This window comes from Lipophrys pholis (genome assembly GCF_963383615.2).
Source record: "Lipophrys pholis genome assembly, chromosome: 14".
Lineage (NCBI taxonomy): Eukaryota > Metazoa > Chordata > Actinopteri > Blenniiformes > Blenniidae > Lipophrys > Lipophrys pholis.
The window spans coordinates 19,269,370-19,287,687 of NC_137633.1; the positions used below are offsets into that span (position 1 = coordinate 19,269,370).

The 18,318-nt window shown below is 40.9% G+C and overlaps 2 protein-coding genes across 2 annotated transcripts; one reads left to right on the plus strand and one right to left on the minus strand.

Moving 5' to 3' along the window:
* The first annotated feature begins 324 nt into the window (after positions 1-324).
* Positions 325-15,743, plus strand: chrm5a (cholinergic receptor, muscarinic 5a). Its single transcript, XM_080480705.1, has 2 exons — positions 325-959; positions 11,992-15,743. The coding sequence occupies exon 2, from the start codon at positions 12,045-12,047 to the stop codon at positions 13,623-13,625; it is 1,581 nt and encodes a 526-aa protein (XP_080336831.1). The 5' UTR covers positions 325-959; positions 11,992-12,044; the 3' UTR covers positions 13,626-15,743.
* LOC308120235 (fibrinogen-like protein 1-like protein) lies at positions 15,482-18,106 on the minus strand. The gene is made up of 2 exons (XM_080480712.1): positions 17,741-18,106; positions 15,482-16,465 (listed from the first exon to the last, which is right to left on the minus strand). Exons 1-2 carry the CDS (start codon positions 17,883-17,885, stop codon positions 15,771-15,773), a joined length of 840 nt encoding a protein of 279 aa, XP_080336838.1. The 5' UTR covers positions 17,886-18,106; the 3' UTR covers positions 15,482-15,770.
* Positions 18,107-18,318: the final 212 nt, after the last annotated feature.

Consider the following 18,318-nt stretch of genomic DNA (forward strand, 5'->3'; position numbering starts at 1 on the left):
CGCTGCTTCAGCCTCGCCGCTGTTCAAACCCTCAGTGAGCCGGGAGGAGTGATAACCAAAGTCACCATCTTTTCCTCGCTTCCCTCACAAAAGCCACTGAAGGTAATTAAAGGGGTTTTTTCTATTTTCTTTATATTTGAAAGGACGTGACTTGAGTAGTTGGACTAAACGACTCCTCCAGTGGCACCTTCACACACACTATCCCCTCCCACCCCCACACCTTCCAACCCAGACCCCCCACCCCCACCCCCACCCCTCCTCCTCCACCTCCCCATCATGTCCTCCCTCCCTCTCACACTCACTGGTCTAAGCTGCATGCTCACTGTCCCGAAACATGATGAACCATTCAGCCCTTTGGGAATTTCTCCTCCTCCCAGCTTGCTGGCGTCAGCTACATCTGTGTCTGTCAGGCAGAGTAGAGTTCCTCCGGTAGCAGCGGCAGCAGCAGAGTGGCAGCAGCGGTGACTTGGCTCTGTCATCCGGCTGCCTCTCAGTGACATTTTACTTCAACTTGACTGAGAGGCAGCGCAGTTCCTTCCCGCTCAGCTCAGCTCAGACACGGAGGAAAACTTCTCTCCTGTCTCCTTTCATTGGATCAGGACTTTAAAAAAAAAGAAAAAAAGAAATCCTCTTTATGAGTGACTGAGGGGAGGATGCTCTGAGGATACTTGATGATGATGATGATGCTGTGCCGTGCAACGTCCTCCTCTCATCCTCCGTCCTCTCTCTCCTCCACCTCAGCGCTCCCACTTCCACCCGAGACCCCTCTGGCACGCTGGGGTCAGGCCAGCAGGATTTCTCATCCACCACAATCCTCTCCCCAACTGTGTTGTGATCCCGTTCCTCAGCGGCACACTTGACCCGAAGGCTTCCCAGGCAAAACAAAGGGATTAAATATGAACTTTGCTCCCACCAGGAGACACAGTCTTCCCTGATACAGGAGATCTGATGAAAACTCTGTGAGTATATTCATATTTTTCCTTCTCGTCGTCAGTTGCGGTTCGTTGAAAGTGCACTTTTTGATTAATGCACAAAGGCATGACCTGGATTTAAAAGGAAACAGCGTCATGTGTGCACAAGTGCATGTCTGAGAGGTCTCGGCATGTATTTTTAATGTAGCCTTTTACCTTAATGAACGCAGCAGAGGATGTGTGTGCCTCGGTTATTCTAGAAGGCTCACTATAAATAAAAGTGCTACACATGAGCTTGAATATGAATCTATTTATCTGTCCATCATTGTCACACTGGAGTTATAGTTACTGATAAATTACTTGACATTTTATCTGTTAAGATGGTAAATAAGCATCTCGCGCAATCACACATTTTTCTTTCTCATATCTCCTGTGTGTCTGATTATAACCTTCATTTATTTCACTTTTTTTTTTGTAAAGACTCTTGAAGACCTCGTTTTATAGCACAATCATATTTCTTCCACACGCTGCCCCTCCTCATCACCCCACACACACACACACACACACACCTCGACATTCACAATATCAGAACAAAATCTGATGTCATGTTAAATTCATGTTTTTTTTTAAAGCTCAATTTAAAGAGTTCTTTCAAACCTCTCCAGGACACTGATCAATAATTAAAAAAAAAAAAAAAGAAAAGAATAAAAGAAAGGTAAAGTGCACAGCTCTCACCTTCCCTCGCCCTCCTCCCTTTGATTAACTGGAAATGACAAAACAGAAGGATTAAGCAGTGAAGCGTGATTTTAACGAGTCCGTCCAGTCCCCTGGATTCAGTCAGGGACTCACAGCACGCATAGAGAAGAGGTGCAGCGGTTCACACAAGATGCTTTGGGAAAATGTATCACCAACATTTTGGGACTGGTTCACCCCAAACCCTTCCAGCCTGATCAGATGTAATGTTGGTATTCCATCGTTATTGTGATATCAACATGCACAGTAAAAAGATTTACTCAACTGCAATAAATGAGGTTCCATTACAGGAAATACAAATAAGAGACAACACTGCCATTACTGGCGATTCATTCACAAAACTTGTGTGATGAATTAATGTTAACGCTTCAATCGACTGGCAATACTAATCATGTCCCACCTGGTGGTTCTGGCCAGAAAAATCAAGAGAAAAATGAAAAAGATATGATGACATGAATAAGTAGCACAGCCTGGTAGGAGTGGGTGTAAATTTAGGGCCAAGAGAAAGACCACTGTTATCAAGTGAAAACGGAAACGTTTTTTTTTTGTGTTTTGGGAGTCTGTTTACATGACAATGGAAAAACTAAAGTTTTTTAAAAACGTGGAGACGAGGTAAAACCACAACTTTTTGAAATGCTGTTACTGCACATGCACACCACGGTCATAGTAACTAGTTATTCTGCACATGCTCAGTTGACGGACAATAAGAACAATGTTTGGCTCCAGAGTGTCATGACTTCCAGTCTGTATTCTCCAGTGACTTGGTAGTTTTATAGTTGAGACTCATCGTAATAACAATCCGACTTCATTACTTCATGTCCTCTCATTGTTAATGCTTGTAGCATATTGTTCTCTACCTGTATGTGTGTGTGGTTCCATTGCAAAAACAACCAACAGCACCCACTAGTGGCCAGACATGAAAACCAAAACTTGAAACATGAAACTTTTCAGAGTTTCTGCAGTTTCCGTGTAAACAGCAGACATTGTTTTCAAAACTGTGTAAACGCAAAACTGTTATGAAACAAAATCGCAAAATGATGGGTTTTCACTTGAGACTTGAGAAATATTATTGTACATTGCAGGTTTAACTGAGATCAAATACATATCGTCTTCATAGTGACTTCAGTAGCAGACGAGGCAAAACACATCAACTCAAAATCCTGTAATTTAGCAAACTCTCAAAGATTAGTAGTTAATTTCACTGGGTTATCTCTTCATTTAATATTTCTGTATTTTCACAGTAAAAGATGCCGTGACGTGCACAGAAGAAAAATCTGGTAAAGGCTGTTGGTGTTTTACACTCTTGATTTTTGAGTGAACTTTATTTTATAACTGTATTTTGCCCTTCTTACATTGACGCCATTCACTTCTAAATTGTGTCTTTGATCAAATAAACATATTTTCTCCTATTTCATCACATATATGCTTGAATGAACTTCATCATCTGGAAGGGAATTCTATTTTTAGCTGCTTTTATAATAATCAAAATACATTTTAAAAATACTTATTTAGTGTTAAATAAGCACAAAAAAGATGAAATTCACAGCTAAAGTTAAATGGGATAGAATAACACTATCATCCATTAATAAATACATGTGAAGGGAATAAGTAAGTGGTTTTACTCTCCCTCCAGGGGGCACCAGAGAGCTTCAGGGGGACACTGCAGTACAAATGTGTGGAGCGGGGAAACGTTTTTATTTTATTGTACATCTAATCCAGGCGAATTAAAATCATAAAATATTTCCCCAAAAAACTAAACCAAACTAACTGGTATGATTATAATTGTCTATGGATCTCAACAACTTTTGATATTATTATCTTATTAAGTGACAAAGAAATCTGCTCTCACTTGCTCTGCTTTTATTGTACATACACACAGTTCGGTGTGTCTGTGTGTAAGCCTGCTGTTGTCTTACCATCATGATTTCTTACACAGATTAAAGCATACTGTTGAAATACCTTCTTTTTTAATTTTTTTTATTTTAGACTTTGATAAGAGATGTTGTTACAGCCCAGAGGCAAACGCACGCCTGTCTTTATAAAACTTCATGCCATGAGAACACTAATGAGTTTTCGGTCAGATTGTTGTGTATAATGGAGTCTTAAGAAAACGATGCAGTCGCTCATAAAACGGAGCTCCTGGAGGCGCAGGGTGTTACCGTTTTATTTCTTTCAGCAGCTGCCAAATCCACTGCACACCCGCAAACAGATCATAACTGTCATCTCATATTCCTGATTTCTCATCGGGCTTTCAAATCCCTGATGAGTGGAGGGTTTTGGCAAAATATCAATAAAGGGGAGCGTTATCCTTTGCAAAATAATGTGTGTTCTTTCTGTACATTCTAGGTTACAGTGATCGCTGATGGTTGATTCAAGATTTTAAAGGTTAAACAGAAATGTCCCTCGTCACAGATTAATAGGCAGGGCACCTAATCTTTAAAAATAGTGGCTACTAGTTTTTATTATCACCCATTCATCCATCTGCAATACAGGGTCTTCAGAGGTGGGAGCTGTGGGAACAAAACTGAGACAAAAATCCACTTATGCACACAGAAAGAACATGCAAATGACCTCAAGTCCATGTAAGAGGCAAACCATTTCATGTATGGATGCACCTATACCACTTTTTAAAAAGACTAGTACAAACCTGTAGCTACTTGCCGATACCGAGTATACGCAAACTCCATATGCAAACGATACGAAAAGGTTATGAGATGCAGCGAACCACGTCTGCACAGCTTCTGTGTTGACGTTACAGGTTGACGTCCCCCTCCATCACGAATTCTGCCTCTTGTTGCATTTCAACCCTCCGACTCAAGGATTGATGAATATTTCATATTTCATGTTGTCGACATTTGTGATCCTCTTGTTGTGGCTCCTCAAATGACTCACACACTGAGGGATTGGAGCTGTATGGAAGGCCCTCTTCCACATCTCAACCACGGGTCAGCGGGCCGATTTCAGCGCACCGAGTCTTCTGCCAAGGAGCTCAGGGCTGATTTGCGCTTCATACGTACTCTCCTCCTCATATGGTGTCCTTGGCCTCCTCTGCTGCTTTCTCCTTCTTCTTGTTGGCCGCACTCTCACCAACGCCGCACACATAAACATACACTGGTGTTATTCCCTTTCTTGGTTTCTTGCTGCGCCGAGCAGTTGTGCAGCGTCCAAAGGAGAGTTTGAAGAAAGGTTGCATATGACTGCAAGACCCGGTGGGTGGGTGGGGGGGGGTGGGGGTATCGGCTGTGTGGCGGAGTGCCAGAGGGCCTGCAACACACCGACTTTCAACGTGTCAGAGGAGGCTCGGAGCACGCTGGCCGTCCTCACACTCAAAAGTTAATCACTGGATCAATGGACATTACTTATGCATACTGAGGAGGCGCCATATTTCAGCAGGCGGAGATCCGTTCAGGATGTGGGCTGCAGGTAATAAGGTTGCGATTTGTAAGGAAACTAGAGTGGCAAGAGTTTCCTCAAAGGGTTTTCCCAGCATGCATCACTCTTTATGTCGCCAAACTTTGAAGAAGAAATCCCCCCCAAAAATTTATGGCATGTGAGTTTATTTGGTGAGTTTCACAATCAGCCAAGTTGTCACCACTGCTTCACTTTTAATAGGGATTGAGACCCTGTTGACACGTTTCAAGCAGAAACAGGTTTTCGTTTCAGAAAAAGTTTCACGTTTAACGAATATATAGTATATATATATATATATATATATATATATATATATATATATATATATATATATATATATATATATATATATATATATATATATATATATATATATATATATATATATTAGTGCTAAAATGTATTATATATTTATGAAGAAGGTGGGAGATGGGATTTAATAAGGTGTACTTCTCTTCTATCTCTCCTTTTCGGACATGATTCTATTTTATTACTGTCACTTATTCACTGTTTTATTGGTCAAATATCACTGGTTGATCTCAATTTCAGCATGTTCGAGATGAGAAAAAAAAGAAAAGAATATTTTGTCTTCAATATATCTTGATTTCAATATCACATATACACTTCAAGTTCCCTGAGACAATGTCGGCAGGTCGGACTGCTCTGACACGGGATAAGAGAAGACAAACTCTGACCTGCTGCTACTTAAGCAGGGTTAACTGAGAAAATGACATAGGATGAGATAGGTTGGGCTTCTATTTGGAGCGGCAGACTTTCACTCAGACAGCCGACGTTTTTATCCTTTGCAATCCTAAAACAAAACCTCCCGTGCGGCGTCAAAACCCTGACTCCTCATCTATGGGAGTCATGACACTCTGGAGGAAACATTGTCGTTTTTGTTCAGTCGTCTCACGTATGTGCAGGGGAGCTATTTACTATGACCATTGAGCACAAGTGCATTAGCACCGTTTCCCACATTTTTCAAACCGTCTTCAAAAAAGTTGCGTTATCCCTTGTTTCTATGGAGACAGAGTTGGACAGTTTTCAAAGAGTTGCATTTTCAGTAGTTCCGAGCACGGTGTTGTGTAAACAGACCTCCAAACTGCAGTGAAAGTTTTGCATTTTGAATTAAAAAAACATTGTCTTGTGTTTGGGGATTGATTTGACTGTTTCTGTTCAGTCTGTAGGTAAAGTTATCTTTATTTATACAGAAAAAGAGATCATATTTAATTGAACTGAATTGAATTGAGCTGAGTAGCTTTATTGTCATTATTTGTCACATATAATGAAATCACTGGTGCCGCTCCCTTTGTGTGTAAAAAAGCAGAAAAATTGTTCACATAAGGCAACCTGAAACAGGATTGCACATGATGTGAATAATAAAATTCTTAATGTCAACAGTAATTTAATGATCTGATGGCCCATTTCTATGAAAAAAAATCAATTTAGCCTATCAGAGGTAAAATATTTCACACATAACGGCTTTTGTTTTTCGTGGTATTTTGGCACAGTTGTGTTTCCTGATGTACTGTTTCAAGCATCAAGCGCGAAGTCCACGACCCCAGTGTCCTTGCATTTTTAAAACCACCCATTTCCCCAAATACAGGCAGCGTTGCAAAGCTCTTCCTCCTCGTGCGTCACACATTTGACATCAAGCCATAAAAACTACAAAAGCGGGGCACAACAAACCGTATCCACTATTTATAGTGAAGCTGGGTCCATGTTTACCCCGCGCTCGGCGCTCTGAGTGTACCATTAAAACCCTTCCTGCCTCGATTTAGAAGCTATTAGCAGGCTTGACTGGTTCTACGTCTTCAGGTCAATAAGGTAGAGCTAGTTTGTTTTGTGTGTATGTGTGTGTATCCTCTAAATACAAGTTATTAGCAGGTCAATATTCAATAGCTGCCTGAATAAATTGGATTTTTGTTCACGTTTGAGTCTTGCTGCTGGATCACTGCCACCACATTTCACTCAATAAAAACATTTAAAATCAGCGAATTGACATACTGAAATATGTGCATCATAACATGTTAGTACTCAATAATACTAGAATAACAGCAGTGACTGTAAAGTCAGAGTCAATATGAGCTTTATCGTCAGTTCTGCTGGACATACAAGGTACACAGTGGAATCGGAATTTCGTCTCGCTTGCCCTCCTGCAGTGTAAACATATATCACCCAGAATAAAGAATAGAGAATCCATGCAAAATAAATCACTTAACATTTAATAAAAATTGAATTGAAATTAGAGAATATCCACAAGAAAAGATCTGAAAATAGAAGTAAAAAAAAAATGGAAATCTGCAAATACCATACACTATACTCCTGAGATGTACAATGTTCTCTTGAAATGTGCAAATGCAATACAATATGCCCCTGAAATGTGTAATATACCACTAAAATATCCCCAAATTTTCTCTCCTGCAATGGGAAAATACAATACAATATGCAATAAGTGTGTAATATCTTGTAGACTATACCCCTGAACTGTACAATTTACTCCAGGAATGTGCAATATATAGTAAGATATAACCATGAAACGTGCAATATACCCTTGGAATTATAATATACCTCGGAAACGTGCAATATCCACAACAACATACCCCTGAAATGTACAATATGCCCCTATATTATGCAATATTTACTACAATATGCCCAAATACAATAAAATAAACCCCTGAAATATGCAATATACTGCTTAAATGTGCAATATCCAATACAATATATCCCATAAATGTGTACTATCCAGTACAACATACCCCTGAAATTTACATTAAACCCCCGAAATGTGCAATATGTAGTACAATATTGTCCCAATATACTCCTGAAATGTGCAATATCCTGTACAATATACCCCTTAAATGTGTACTATCCAAAACAATAAAAATCCACCCTGAAATGTACAATAATCAATACAATATACCCCTGAAACGATGCATTTTCACTTGAAACGTAGTTGTGTAAACGAGGCATCAGAATGATAATCTATGAGAATTATGTTTAATTCTACGATCTTGAGTGACTGATATGGGAAAGGGATCATTTGCACTTTTCTGGGGAACTTCAATCCGACATCTTTCTTCCACCTGGGTGGAGCTCAGAGGCTGATTTCGATATGGACATGAGGAATAGAAATGAATTGTCATCCATAAGTTAAAGAGGAGACAAACTTTGTTGGCCGAGCCTGTACAGCTAAGAGTCGTATTTTCACAAGACTCCTATAGATTATACTGAGTTTACCAGCATTCTCTTATCCATGTTTCAATAATGAGTTTTTAGAGTACATTTTATGTTGTTTTTATTTAGATAAAATTGTTGGCTGTTTCATATTGTCATGTGAACGCTCCCAGATGGGAAATGGGACTTTTCCCACTTTAATATCCAAGTAATTGTCCTCATTTGGGGATCAGAAAATTAGCTTTCAAGCATTTTACAATCAGAAGTAATAGTTGACGATAAGAATTACCTCTGCATGTCTTCAGTTAGTCGTTGGAGCATTAGATTCACATTAAAATTTTCACTCCAAAAAGATGTGAAGTTAATTCCAAACATGAATAGAAATCTTCTCTGTGTAAAATAGAGAGTTTTCTTTCAAAATATCAAACTGAAAACCTGTTAAAGAATCATTATTGTGCAGCAGAAGAGTCCAACATGGAGAAGTCTCCCGCAGACCTGTGCAGAACAGTGTAACGATGACTGGATTTGAGTGATGTGATAAGAAATGCCACTTTATGACGGAATGAGAGACGATCCGAGTCCCGCAGGAGGACCCCCGCAGGAGGACCCCCGCGGAACCAGGAATGTTATTTGTGTGGGCCTCGGGCTGCCGCTGGCACTCCCGCTAACCCAGCGCTGCAGAAAGAATGAAAATGCATCTGGAAGTTTTTCCTCCTTGAAACTACTGCGTGACACAGTGCAGTGTGGACCGTGGAAACATCTTTATATAGAGAAATTCTCCAAATAAGACAAGTCTTATTTTTCCAGCAGACATCTATCGGATCGCTTGGATGATAAAACAGCCAAAAAAGGCTTTTGGATTTGGATTCATAGAAAATAATGCTCTTCATTTCAAGCAAAAGTGAAATCTTTAGTGATTTATTGTGTTGTGTTACTGATTTTTAGTTAGTGATTAGCAATAACTCTACAGGATAGACTGATCCGACTCCATTTCAGCAAACAAAAAGGTCAAGACAAATACTATATTTATGCGATATTGCACAGTGTTGCAGTGTAACCCAGAAATGTACATTAAATGAATGAATCAAAGAGATTTGGGCTGTAATGAAGGGATCTGTTTTGTTGGGTTGTTCTTGTCATTGAAGAACAATATTTTAACTTAGTTTTTCACTGTGATTTCACCATTTATTTTTTGTATTTTTTTCTAATTTCTATTCAGAATATTTGTTTCATTATTATATTTTCTACTTTTAAAACCCTGCTCTTTCATAGAAATGCAGTTTACCTGCTTCGTTTTAGGATTTGTTTTATTTCTTGTATATTTCAAAGCAGCACATATTTACACTATTGCACTTTTTACTTATATTTGTTGTTATTTGAATGTGCACATTAGAGTCATATTTATTTGTTACCTTCCTGTTTGTTGTGCCACCAGGTTTTTCTTATAAGTATTCCACTTTCCACTTTCCAAAGCTTTTTACAAATTATAATTTCAAGAATATTCCTATATTTTCATTATAATCTGTGCTTACAGTTCTTTTTCTTTGTCAGATATGACATGTTTTTGGCCATTAGATTTTTCATGTGATACTTCAGTGTAGTGGTCGAACAACCTTTCAACATTAGGCAGGATCGAGACACAGTTAAAAGGGCAAATATGAGTGTTTCATTGCGTGTGCTCAGTTTGCAGCCAAAAATGGTAACAAAGGTATTTTTTATACTTTTATACTACAGACCCATGCCCAAACACTGCATCGTCTCCACAAACAGGCATGTTATCCATGTACACACAGCCATCCATAAACATAATAAAAACCTTCACAGACATGGTACTGTCATGCCATGTCAGCTATACAGAGCATCAAGTCGGAGCCCATTTCTTACGGACTCGATTCAAACACATACATCACGGCTCAGATCATTTCTGATTGTAGAGTCCAGGACAGAGGAATCAAATGTGCATTCACTCCATTGCCCTAACCTGAAAATAAAGAGACCATGCGTGATGTGGGCTTCCATATGTGCAGTCGTGTCTGATGTTAACACTGTTGAGCTGGAAGGAAGTGAAACTAACTGCTGTAAAAGCGATGTTTGCACAGAAACGTGCACATATTGCATTGCTCCGTTGAACCTGCACACAAATAAAGCAATTGCTTAGTCCACTAGTTCAGTTCAACCCTGCAGGCTTAACTTTGTTTTAATTGCCATCCGACAAATTTGAAGATATTTGGATGTTTTAGCAAACTTGAAACAGGTCCTGAATTGTTTCTAATATCTTATACGCTTTAGAGAGATTTCACAGCTGAACATGTTGGCAGCCTCACAGTGCACAGATGTTAATTTACTTCAATTTCCTTCAATATGACCAGGATATATCATATGAAGCTTTACTCTCAAGATTGGCTCCTCTGTGTGTAATTCAATGCCAGACTGGATGCCTCATGGTCCAGTGGGCTCTGAGACTCTCCATCATGAATTCATTCCAGCTGCAATATATTTCCCTCCCAAAAATAGTTGCAGCTAAGATGTGGCTCTAATTTCTGTGTGAGAAAGACTGATGAGCTTTTCAGGCCTTTTCCCACCATATTGACCAGTGCATGCAGAAAGTATAAGAAGTCACAATATGTTAATGAAAAATGTCTGGATGAATACACACTTGGGGCAGTCAGGAGAGATACATTTAGAGTTTGTCTGTATTCAAGATGAAATAGTCAAATGAATGCACATAAGGAAGGATTATCACAAAGCATCAGTCGTGAGTTGGATACACGAAAACATTGACATCAAAATCTGCATATAAAACCTGGAGAAAGTGAGACAGAATGTCCTTACAATGAATTCAGATGTAGTAAAATACTTTTACCTTCTCTTCTTCTCTTTCTATGTATTTCTTCTTAAAAACTAAAAGGAAAATATCATGCTGGGGAAAGAAGCATCTGTCTGACCTGCAGATTTCTCTTCCTGCTGCACAACCAGAAGCTCCCAGAGGAAACCTGCCTCTTGTGATACGAGGATTACTTTTACTTAAATACATCTCAGATTTACTTATAGAATATGAAACATCCAGACCCCCGAGGTCCTCGGGAAGAACTTTACTGTAACTGTCAGAGTCAGAAGAAACAAAATGAAGCAGCTTTTAGTTCTTTCGCTCCTCACCTGTGGAATAAACTTCCTGCTTACACACTCACTTCTTTAAATGAGGAGCTAAAACATTAGGCTTGTCACTGAACAATATATTCTTCTTATTCTATGACCTCAACCTTAATAAAGCCTTGATCCCCTTGGTTTTATTGTATTTCCCTGATTTTCTTGAAAAGCACAGATGTTATGCATCATTCCTCATTTTGATATTATAACAGTTAAATAGCTCTTATGCAACTATAAGCTCCATCTGTTAATATGACAGCACTGATTTATATAAATACATATTATTTATGCAGTGGCCTGGATTTTAGATATGTGACACAGATTAATGCTTTAAACAGCCTGTATGGATAAAAAAAAGTAACTCGCAGAAGCTTGATCTCTTTGTGAAACGACATAATTACATTCATTTAAGATATGTCAATAAAATCAAGCACATTTTTGTGTGCATTGTCTGACTCACAGTGGTATCCTATTCAGTTATTGATGTTACATTTAAAAGAAGAAAGACTGCCTTTTTAGTGAGTAAACATGCAGAATTGTCTCCATCTTGTGGCAGATATTAAGAATAACTTCTCTTTCTCTGTATTTCCAGGAGTTCTCCACGTCCACCCACAATGGTCGAACTCCAATAAAGACTCGCCAGCCATGGAAGGAGGAAACATAATGAACTCCACAGGGAATAACAGTGCGATGGACGTCCAGCTGGTCACCCACAGCCTCTGGGAGGTGATCACCATCGCGACCGTGTCGGCTATCGTCAGCCTCATCACCATCGTGGGCAACGTTCTCGTCATGGTCTCCTTTAAAGTCAACAGTCAACTGAAGACTGTGAATAATTACTACCTTCTGAGCCTGGCCGCCGCGGACCTCATTATCGGGGTCTTCTCCATGAATCTCTACACCTCCTATATACTGATGGGCTACTGGGCCCTGGGTAATCTGGCCTGTGACCTGTGGCTGGCGGTGGATTACGTGGCCAGTAACGCCTCGGTCATGAACCTGCTGGTGATCAGCTTTGACAGATACTTCTCCATCACCCGGCCTCTGACCTACAGGGCAAAACGGACCCCTAAACGAGCCGGGGTCATGATAGGTTTAGCCTGGCTGGTGTCCCTCATCCTGTGGGCTCCTCCTATTCTCTGCTGGCAGTACTTTGTTGGAAAGAGGACTGTCCCCGAGAGGCAATGCCAGATCCAGTTTTTCTCTGAGCCGGTAATAACCTTTGGGACAGCGATCGCAGCCTTTTACATTCCTGTCTCAGTCATGACTATTCTCTACTGTCGGATCTACAAAGAAACAGAGAAGAGGACAAAAGATCTAGCGGAGCTCCAGGGGATTAACTATTCTGCAGACTCTGGGGCGAATCAGCCTCAGAAGACCATTATCAGGTCCTGTTTCAGCTGTAAACTGAGATCAGCTTCACAGGACAGGAACCAGGCCTCCTGGTCGTCCTCCAGCAGGAGCAACGCCGCCAAATCGGCAGCTTCCACCAACGACGAGTGGTCTAAAGCTGGTCAGCTGACCACCTTCAACAGCTACGCCTCGTCAGAGGATGAAGACAGACCCGTGTCTCCAGGGGGCTTCCAGACCTCCTTCAGGAATCCGGCTTGTGAGCCTGGGAAGAGTGGCGTAGCCAGTGAGAGCGAGCAGCTCAGCAGCTTTGACGAGGACAACTTCTTCCAGACCCCGCCCAAAAGCAGCTCCCAGAAGAACAGCAAGTGTGTCTCCTACAAGTTCAAACCTGTGGTCAAAGACGCTCCGGCCGAGCACCAGAGTAAGAACGGAGACACCAAAATGGCTTCCTCAACGTTCTCCTCGGCTGAGTCCATGAGCGTCCCGTCGACGTCCTCCACGTCCAAGCCTATAGACGCCACCCTGAAGAACCAGATCACCAAGAGGAAGAGGATGGTGCTGATCAAAGAGAGGAAGGCGGCTCAGACCCTCAGTGCCATCCTGCTGGCCTTCATCCTGACATGGACGCCCTATAACATCATGGTGCTGATCTCCACCTTCTGCTCAGACTGCATTCCCCTCTCGCTCTGGCATCTGGGCTACTGGCTGTGCTACGTCAATAGCACCGTCAATCCCATGTGCTACGCCCTGTGCAACAAGACCTTTCAGAAGACCTTTCGCATGCTTTTACTCTGTCAGTGGAAGAAGAAAAGGATTGAGGAGAAGCTTTACTGGTACGGTCAAAACCCTGTAGTCAGCTCCAAACTGACATGAACTACTTTTATAAGACGGTGTTTGACAAATGGCTGGAAAGAAGAAGCCCCCAGCACGTTCCTACCAAATGATCCCGGCTTTATGAAGTGGAATTTTAGCAAAATAAATGTGTTATTTCATGAAGCTGATGAGTCTTGTAGAGTCAATAATCAGTAGGCCTGCTGTAATGTTTGTTAATCGCTGCTGAAACTCTGGATGTGGAAAAAGCATTATGTGGCACTGTGCATTGGTTCTAAAATATTCTGGGATAAGACAGGAGACACAGGCTTTGTTTTGGGTTTTTAGTTATAGTTGCAAATTAATTCAGCAATTTAAAGATACAGTATGTTGTCTTTTTATTCAATTTTTTTAATCTAATCTCTTCAGAACGAGTAGGTGAGCTAACCAGCTAGCCGCAGCCCGTCCAGTCTCTGAGGCCCCGTTTACACAACAATGTTCCAAGTGAAAACACATTGTTTTTGTGTTTTCACTTCTGAAAACTTTCACGTTTATACAGCAACGTTTTAAAAGTGATGTCCACTCACACTCACACGCCAGAAACGCTAAAAACGATTTAGCTTTCATGTCGGGCCACTAGTGGGTGCTGTAGTTTTCTTTTGTAATGAAAACACACACACACACATTTAACACTGAACAATACACGATAAAAAATTACCAATGGGAGTACGCAGACATTTTTATGGACAGATGAACAAGTTGCATTGTTATTACGGTGACTCTCCACTATCAAACTACCAAGTCCTCGGAGAATCAGGACTGGGAGTCATAACACTCTGGAGGCCCCCATTGTGGTCATTGTCCATCTGCTCGCGCGTGTGCGCAAAAACTATTTACTATGACTGTGGAGGACAGGCGCAGAAGTAGTGCTTCAGAAATGTTTTCCCCCATTTCCAGGAAGAGAGAGTGGGAGCGTATTCAAAAATGGGCATTTTTAGTGTCTCAGAGCACCATTGTCATCTAAATGGACAACCAAATGACGACGAAAGTTTTCCCTTTTCACTTGAACACGCTGTCGTGGAATCAAATTCAGCATCGACTCTGTTTTCAGAAGCAAATCAGCGTCTAGGCCTCTTTGCAAATTCCGAGACAGGCTGAAAACAAAACTCATACGACATTGGCTCACTACTGCCACCTAATGCGCAAAAGTGGCATTACTCAACTTCACATACAGCACCTTTAACCAACATTGTTTTGCATTCAAATGTTTTAAATTCAAGATGCCAATTGAATACTTCACTCTGCATACAAGTTGAATATTGTCAGTGTCCCCTTGGAGTTGATGCTGTTATACCCGATCACAACCAGATCTGTTGGATTCGTTAGGTATCGTGTTTATATTGATGAGGCACAGTGTGGAACTGCGCATGTATTTTAAAGGGCTAATCCGTGTTGTACCAATGCCAGAGTCTGCTCGCTAAGTCAAGATTGTAACTTGAAAATAATCAAAAGCCTTTTCACGTGTGCCATCGTCATACTCGGCTTCAGTGTTTCCGCTTACACATCCTCTGTGTTTCAAAGTTAAAAATACAGCTATCGTAATCAAAACAAATCACCCTGAATCAAAGCAAACAGGAAACTTTCAATCCCTTCATTTCTAAAAACTGATTTGCTCGCAATGTAAGTGTTTACATCGGATGTGGAGTGGACGGTTTACAATGCATGTCGTTTGTAAACTGTTTTTTATCCTCAGGATTTTTTTCTTTCTCGTTTGCTTAAATGAATTACTTTAGCTGAGTCAGCATATCATCACCGTACTTCTCACGACCTTGTAAAGTACTGTTGAAAATTGTGTTTGTGTAATGTTTCCCTCTGTAAGCATTGGATGGAGTTTGACAGGCAAAGCTACTCTTATTGTTATGTGTCATAAGCTATACTGTCATGAAACTTTATTTTTTTTAACCGTGATGGACCAGATGTCTGCAATTGCAATTGGGGAATTTGAAAAAAAAAATAAATAAATGCTTTGCTTGAATTATATAGACATGATGTACGATGGACACAAAAACTTGAGCTAAAAATACAATTTTATACTGTGATTCAAACTTTATGAAGAAGTCTTTTTGGTTCAGTATGTTGTGATCATGTTCATGCATTTTTGAATAAACTGTGTTGAACTGGATGTCCGGCATGTTGATGTAACTCTCCTCATAGCTCGTCCTTAATGCAGTCCCGACTGTGGATCAGCTTCACTGTGTCTGAAGGTCTCACCATCATCCACGCATACTTGCACAGCCGCTCCTTGTTGCAGTCCTTCTGCCAGTAGATCACATTCCTGCGGTTCAGATTGGCGCCGGCGCAGGCGTCGTACCACCACCCCCCTCCTGGAACCCCTTGAAACTCCAGTCTGGCACAGTTTTTGAAGTAGTTGTCGTTATCTCTGTCCTTCGTGGTGAATCTCTGGTTGTCATGCAGGTAGTTCTCGGTGTCCAGGGTGAGAGCGTCCACAGCCGTGCCCTGAAACAAGCCCAGCCTCAGTCTGTACGCCGACGCTTCACCCTCAACCAGGAAGGGGTCATACTCCCCCGTCTTTGTGACGGCGTCCTGGTCCACCAGCTTTATTCCCAGTTTATAGCGAGCGGCGCCGTGGGTGAGCTGATGGAGGTATTCATTCCCCAGCCAGTGGTCCCCGGTGACACGTCCAAAGCCGTTCTTGTACTCATCCCAGGTGCAGTCGAAGTTCACACTGCTGTTGACGGTGATGTGCTGCACCACAGTCCAGCCGCCCTCCTGCATGGCGCAGAAGGCCACAATGGGAGAGTCCGCAGGTTGGATCAGGTAGACCCCGTCTCTGGCTTGACCTGAAGAAGCCATCAACATTTCATAGCAGTCTCTGGGCGGCACTGTGGGGCACAGAAACAAATGAAAGTCACCAATTAACAGTTATAGATTATTTATTTTGATCAACTATATAAGTTCTCATGCTTAAGTACAATTTGCACCATCTAGAGCAGTGATTCCCAAACTTATTTCTTGAGGGACCCAAATTTTTAAGTTTGTAAATTCAGGCGACCTCCCAACACAGCCCGCAAAATTACAAACAATAGTTGAAGGAACCTCATAACACACGATGTGAAATACAGTCTCTATGTTGTATTCTGTAACGATGGGTTCCTTTTCCCTGAGGATAGACTCAGTAGGTTGACTCTCCATATCGGGGTGTTTGGTGGTTTGGTGCCAAATCAGTTTACATTTCCAAACCTTCATTTGGGTTTTTTTTTACCGCAAAAGATTCATTCAGCTCTAACTGAACATTGCTTCAATAAAGCCATATTTTATGCAACTGTCTAGGTACACGTTTTCTTTTCTTTTCTTTTTTATAGATAGATAGATAGATAGATAGATAGATCGATAGATAGATAGATAGATAGATAGATAGATAGATAGATAGATAGATAGATAGATAGATAGATAGATAGATAGATAGATAGATAGATAGATAGATAGATAGATAGATAGATAGATAGATAGATAGATAGATAATCTCAGGGGAAATAGCGTCTAAAATAGACAAATGCTTCCATAATGTCTGGGAGCTTTAAGCATGTATATTATTTATCCAGGTATATCTAATCTTTGCTATCATTAATTCAATAAAACATTCAATGTTGTTAAAGTAACGAACACTACAGGTTTTGTACTTGTCATTTTGTACTTGTAAACTGAATATAATATAACAGCACTTTAAGCAATCAAAATGTACAACTGTTTCTAAAGATAATTGCAGATCATTGCTGCACAGATATAGTGTCTACCAGTTATCGCACTGACAGCACTGCAACGCTTCAGTTTCTCAATGTTTTTGTGCTTAAACATTGTAATTGACCCACTGTTACAACAGTTTGTCTTATCAATACACACACGCATGATCTCACATGACAACACTTATCATCAGTGAATCACTCAACAGTTGGAATTTGAACCACATTTGCAATATTGATCGAAGCCAACCATCTGAGAAGATGTCAGCTGAGGATTCAAAAGCATTGGCGCATAATCACATGGCTGTGGTTATGCGCTGATTCTTAGGAAAACTGTTAGCAAAATGTATTTATTTCATGAAAATAAACACCAGCTTACATGAAGAGTCATACTGAAAGTAAGAGTTTTTGAAATACCTTTCATTCCTCGGTTCAGGACCAAGTGATGTTCATCTGGAGGAAGGAGACTGAGGTTCTCCGCTTGGAGGTGTTCTGAGTCAAATCCCATCACGCTGAGCAGCAGAAACGCTGCTGCAGGCATCCAACACGCCCAACACTTCATTATAAGCCTTTGTTTTCCTCTAATGTGAACAATACTGAATTAGTTAAATGAAACTGTCCACATGAAATCCAAATCATTTGCGCGAAGGAGCCGGTTGTTTGAAATTGTTGTACCTGAAAAATCCCAAACGTTGTATTTTTCTTCTCTGACTCATGGAAAATCGGCAGAAAGCAAACACGACTGAGAAGAGCTGAGTTCACATTGGCAGGATTTTTCAAAGAGCCTCCCCTGCCCACTTACTGCTGGACTTCAGCCCGGGGTTCACAACACAATGACACACAACGGGCCTGCTGTTATCTGTGTCAGGTGAGATAAACCCACACGTAAAACCATATCTGTGCTTCGCTTGGATCACTTGAATGAGGCTGAAGTCCGTCAGAGGCTGGAGTGAAGGGAAGCGATGTGAACTGCACCGCAGTGCAAAGATATGGAG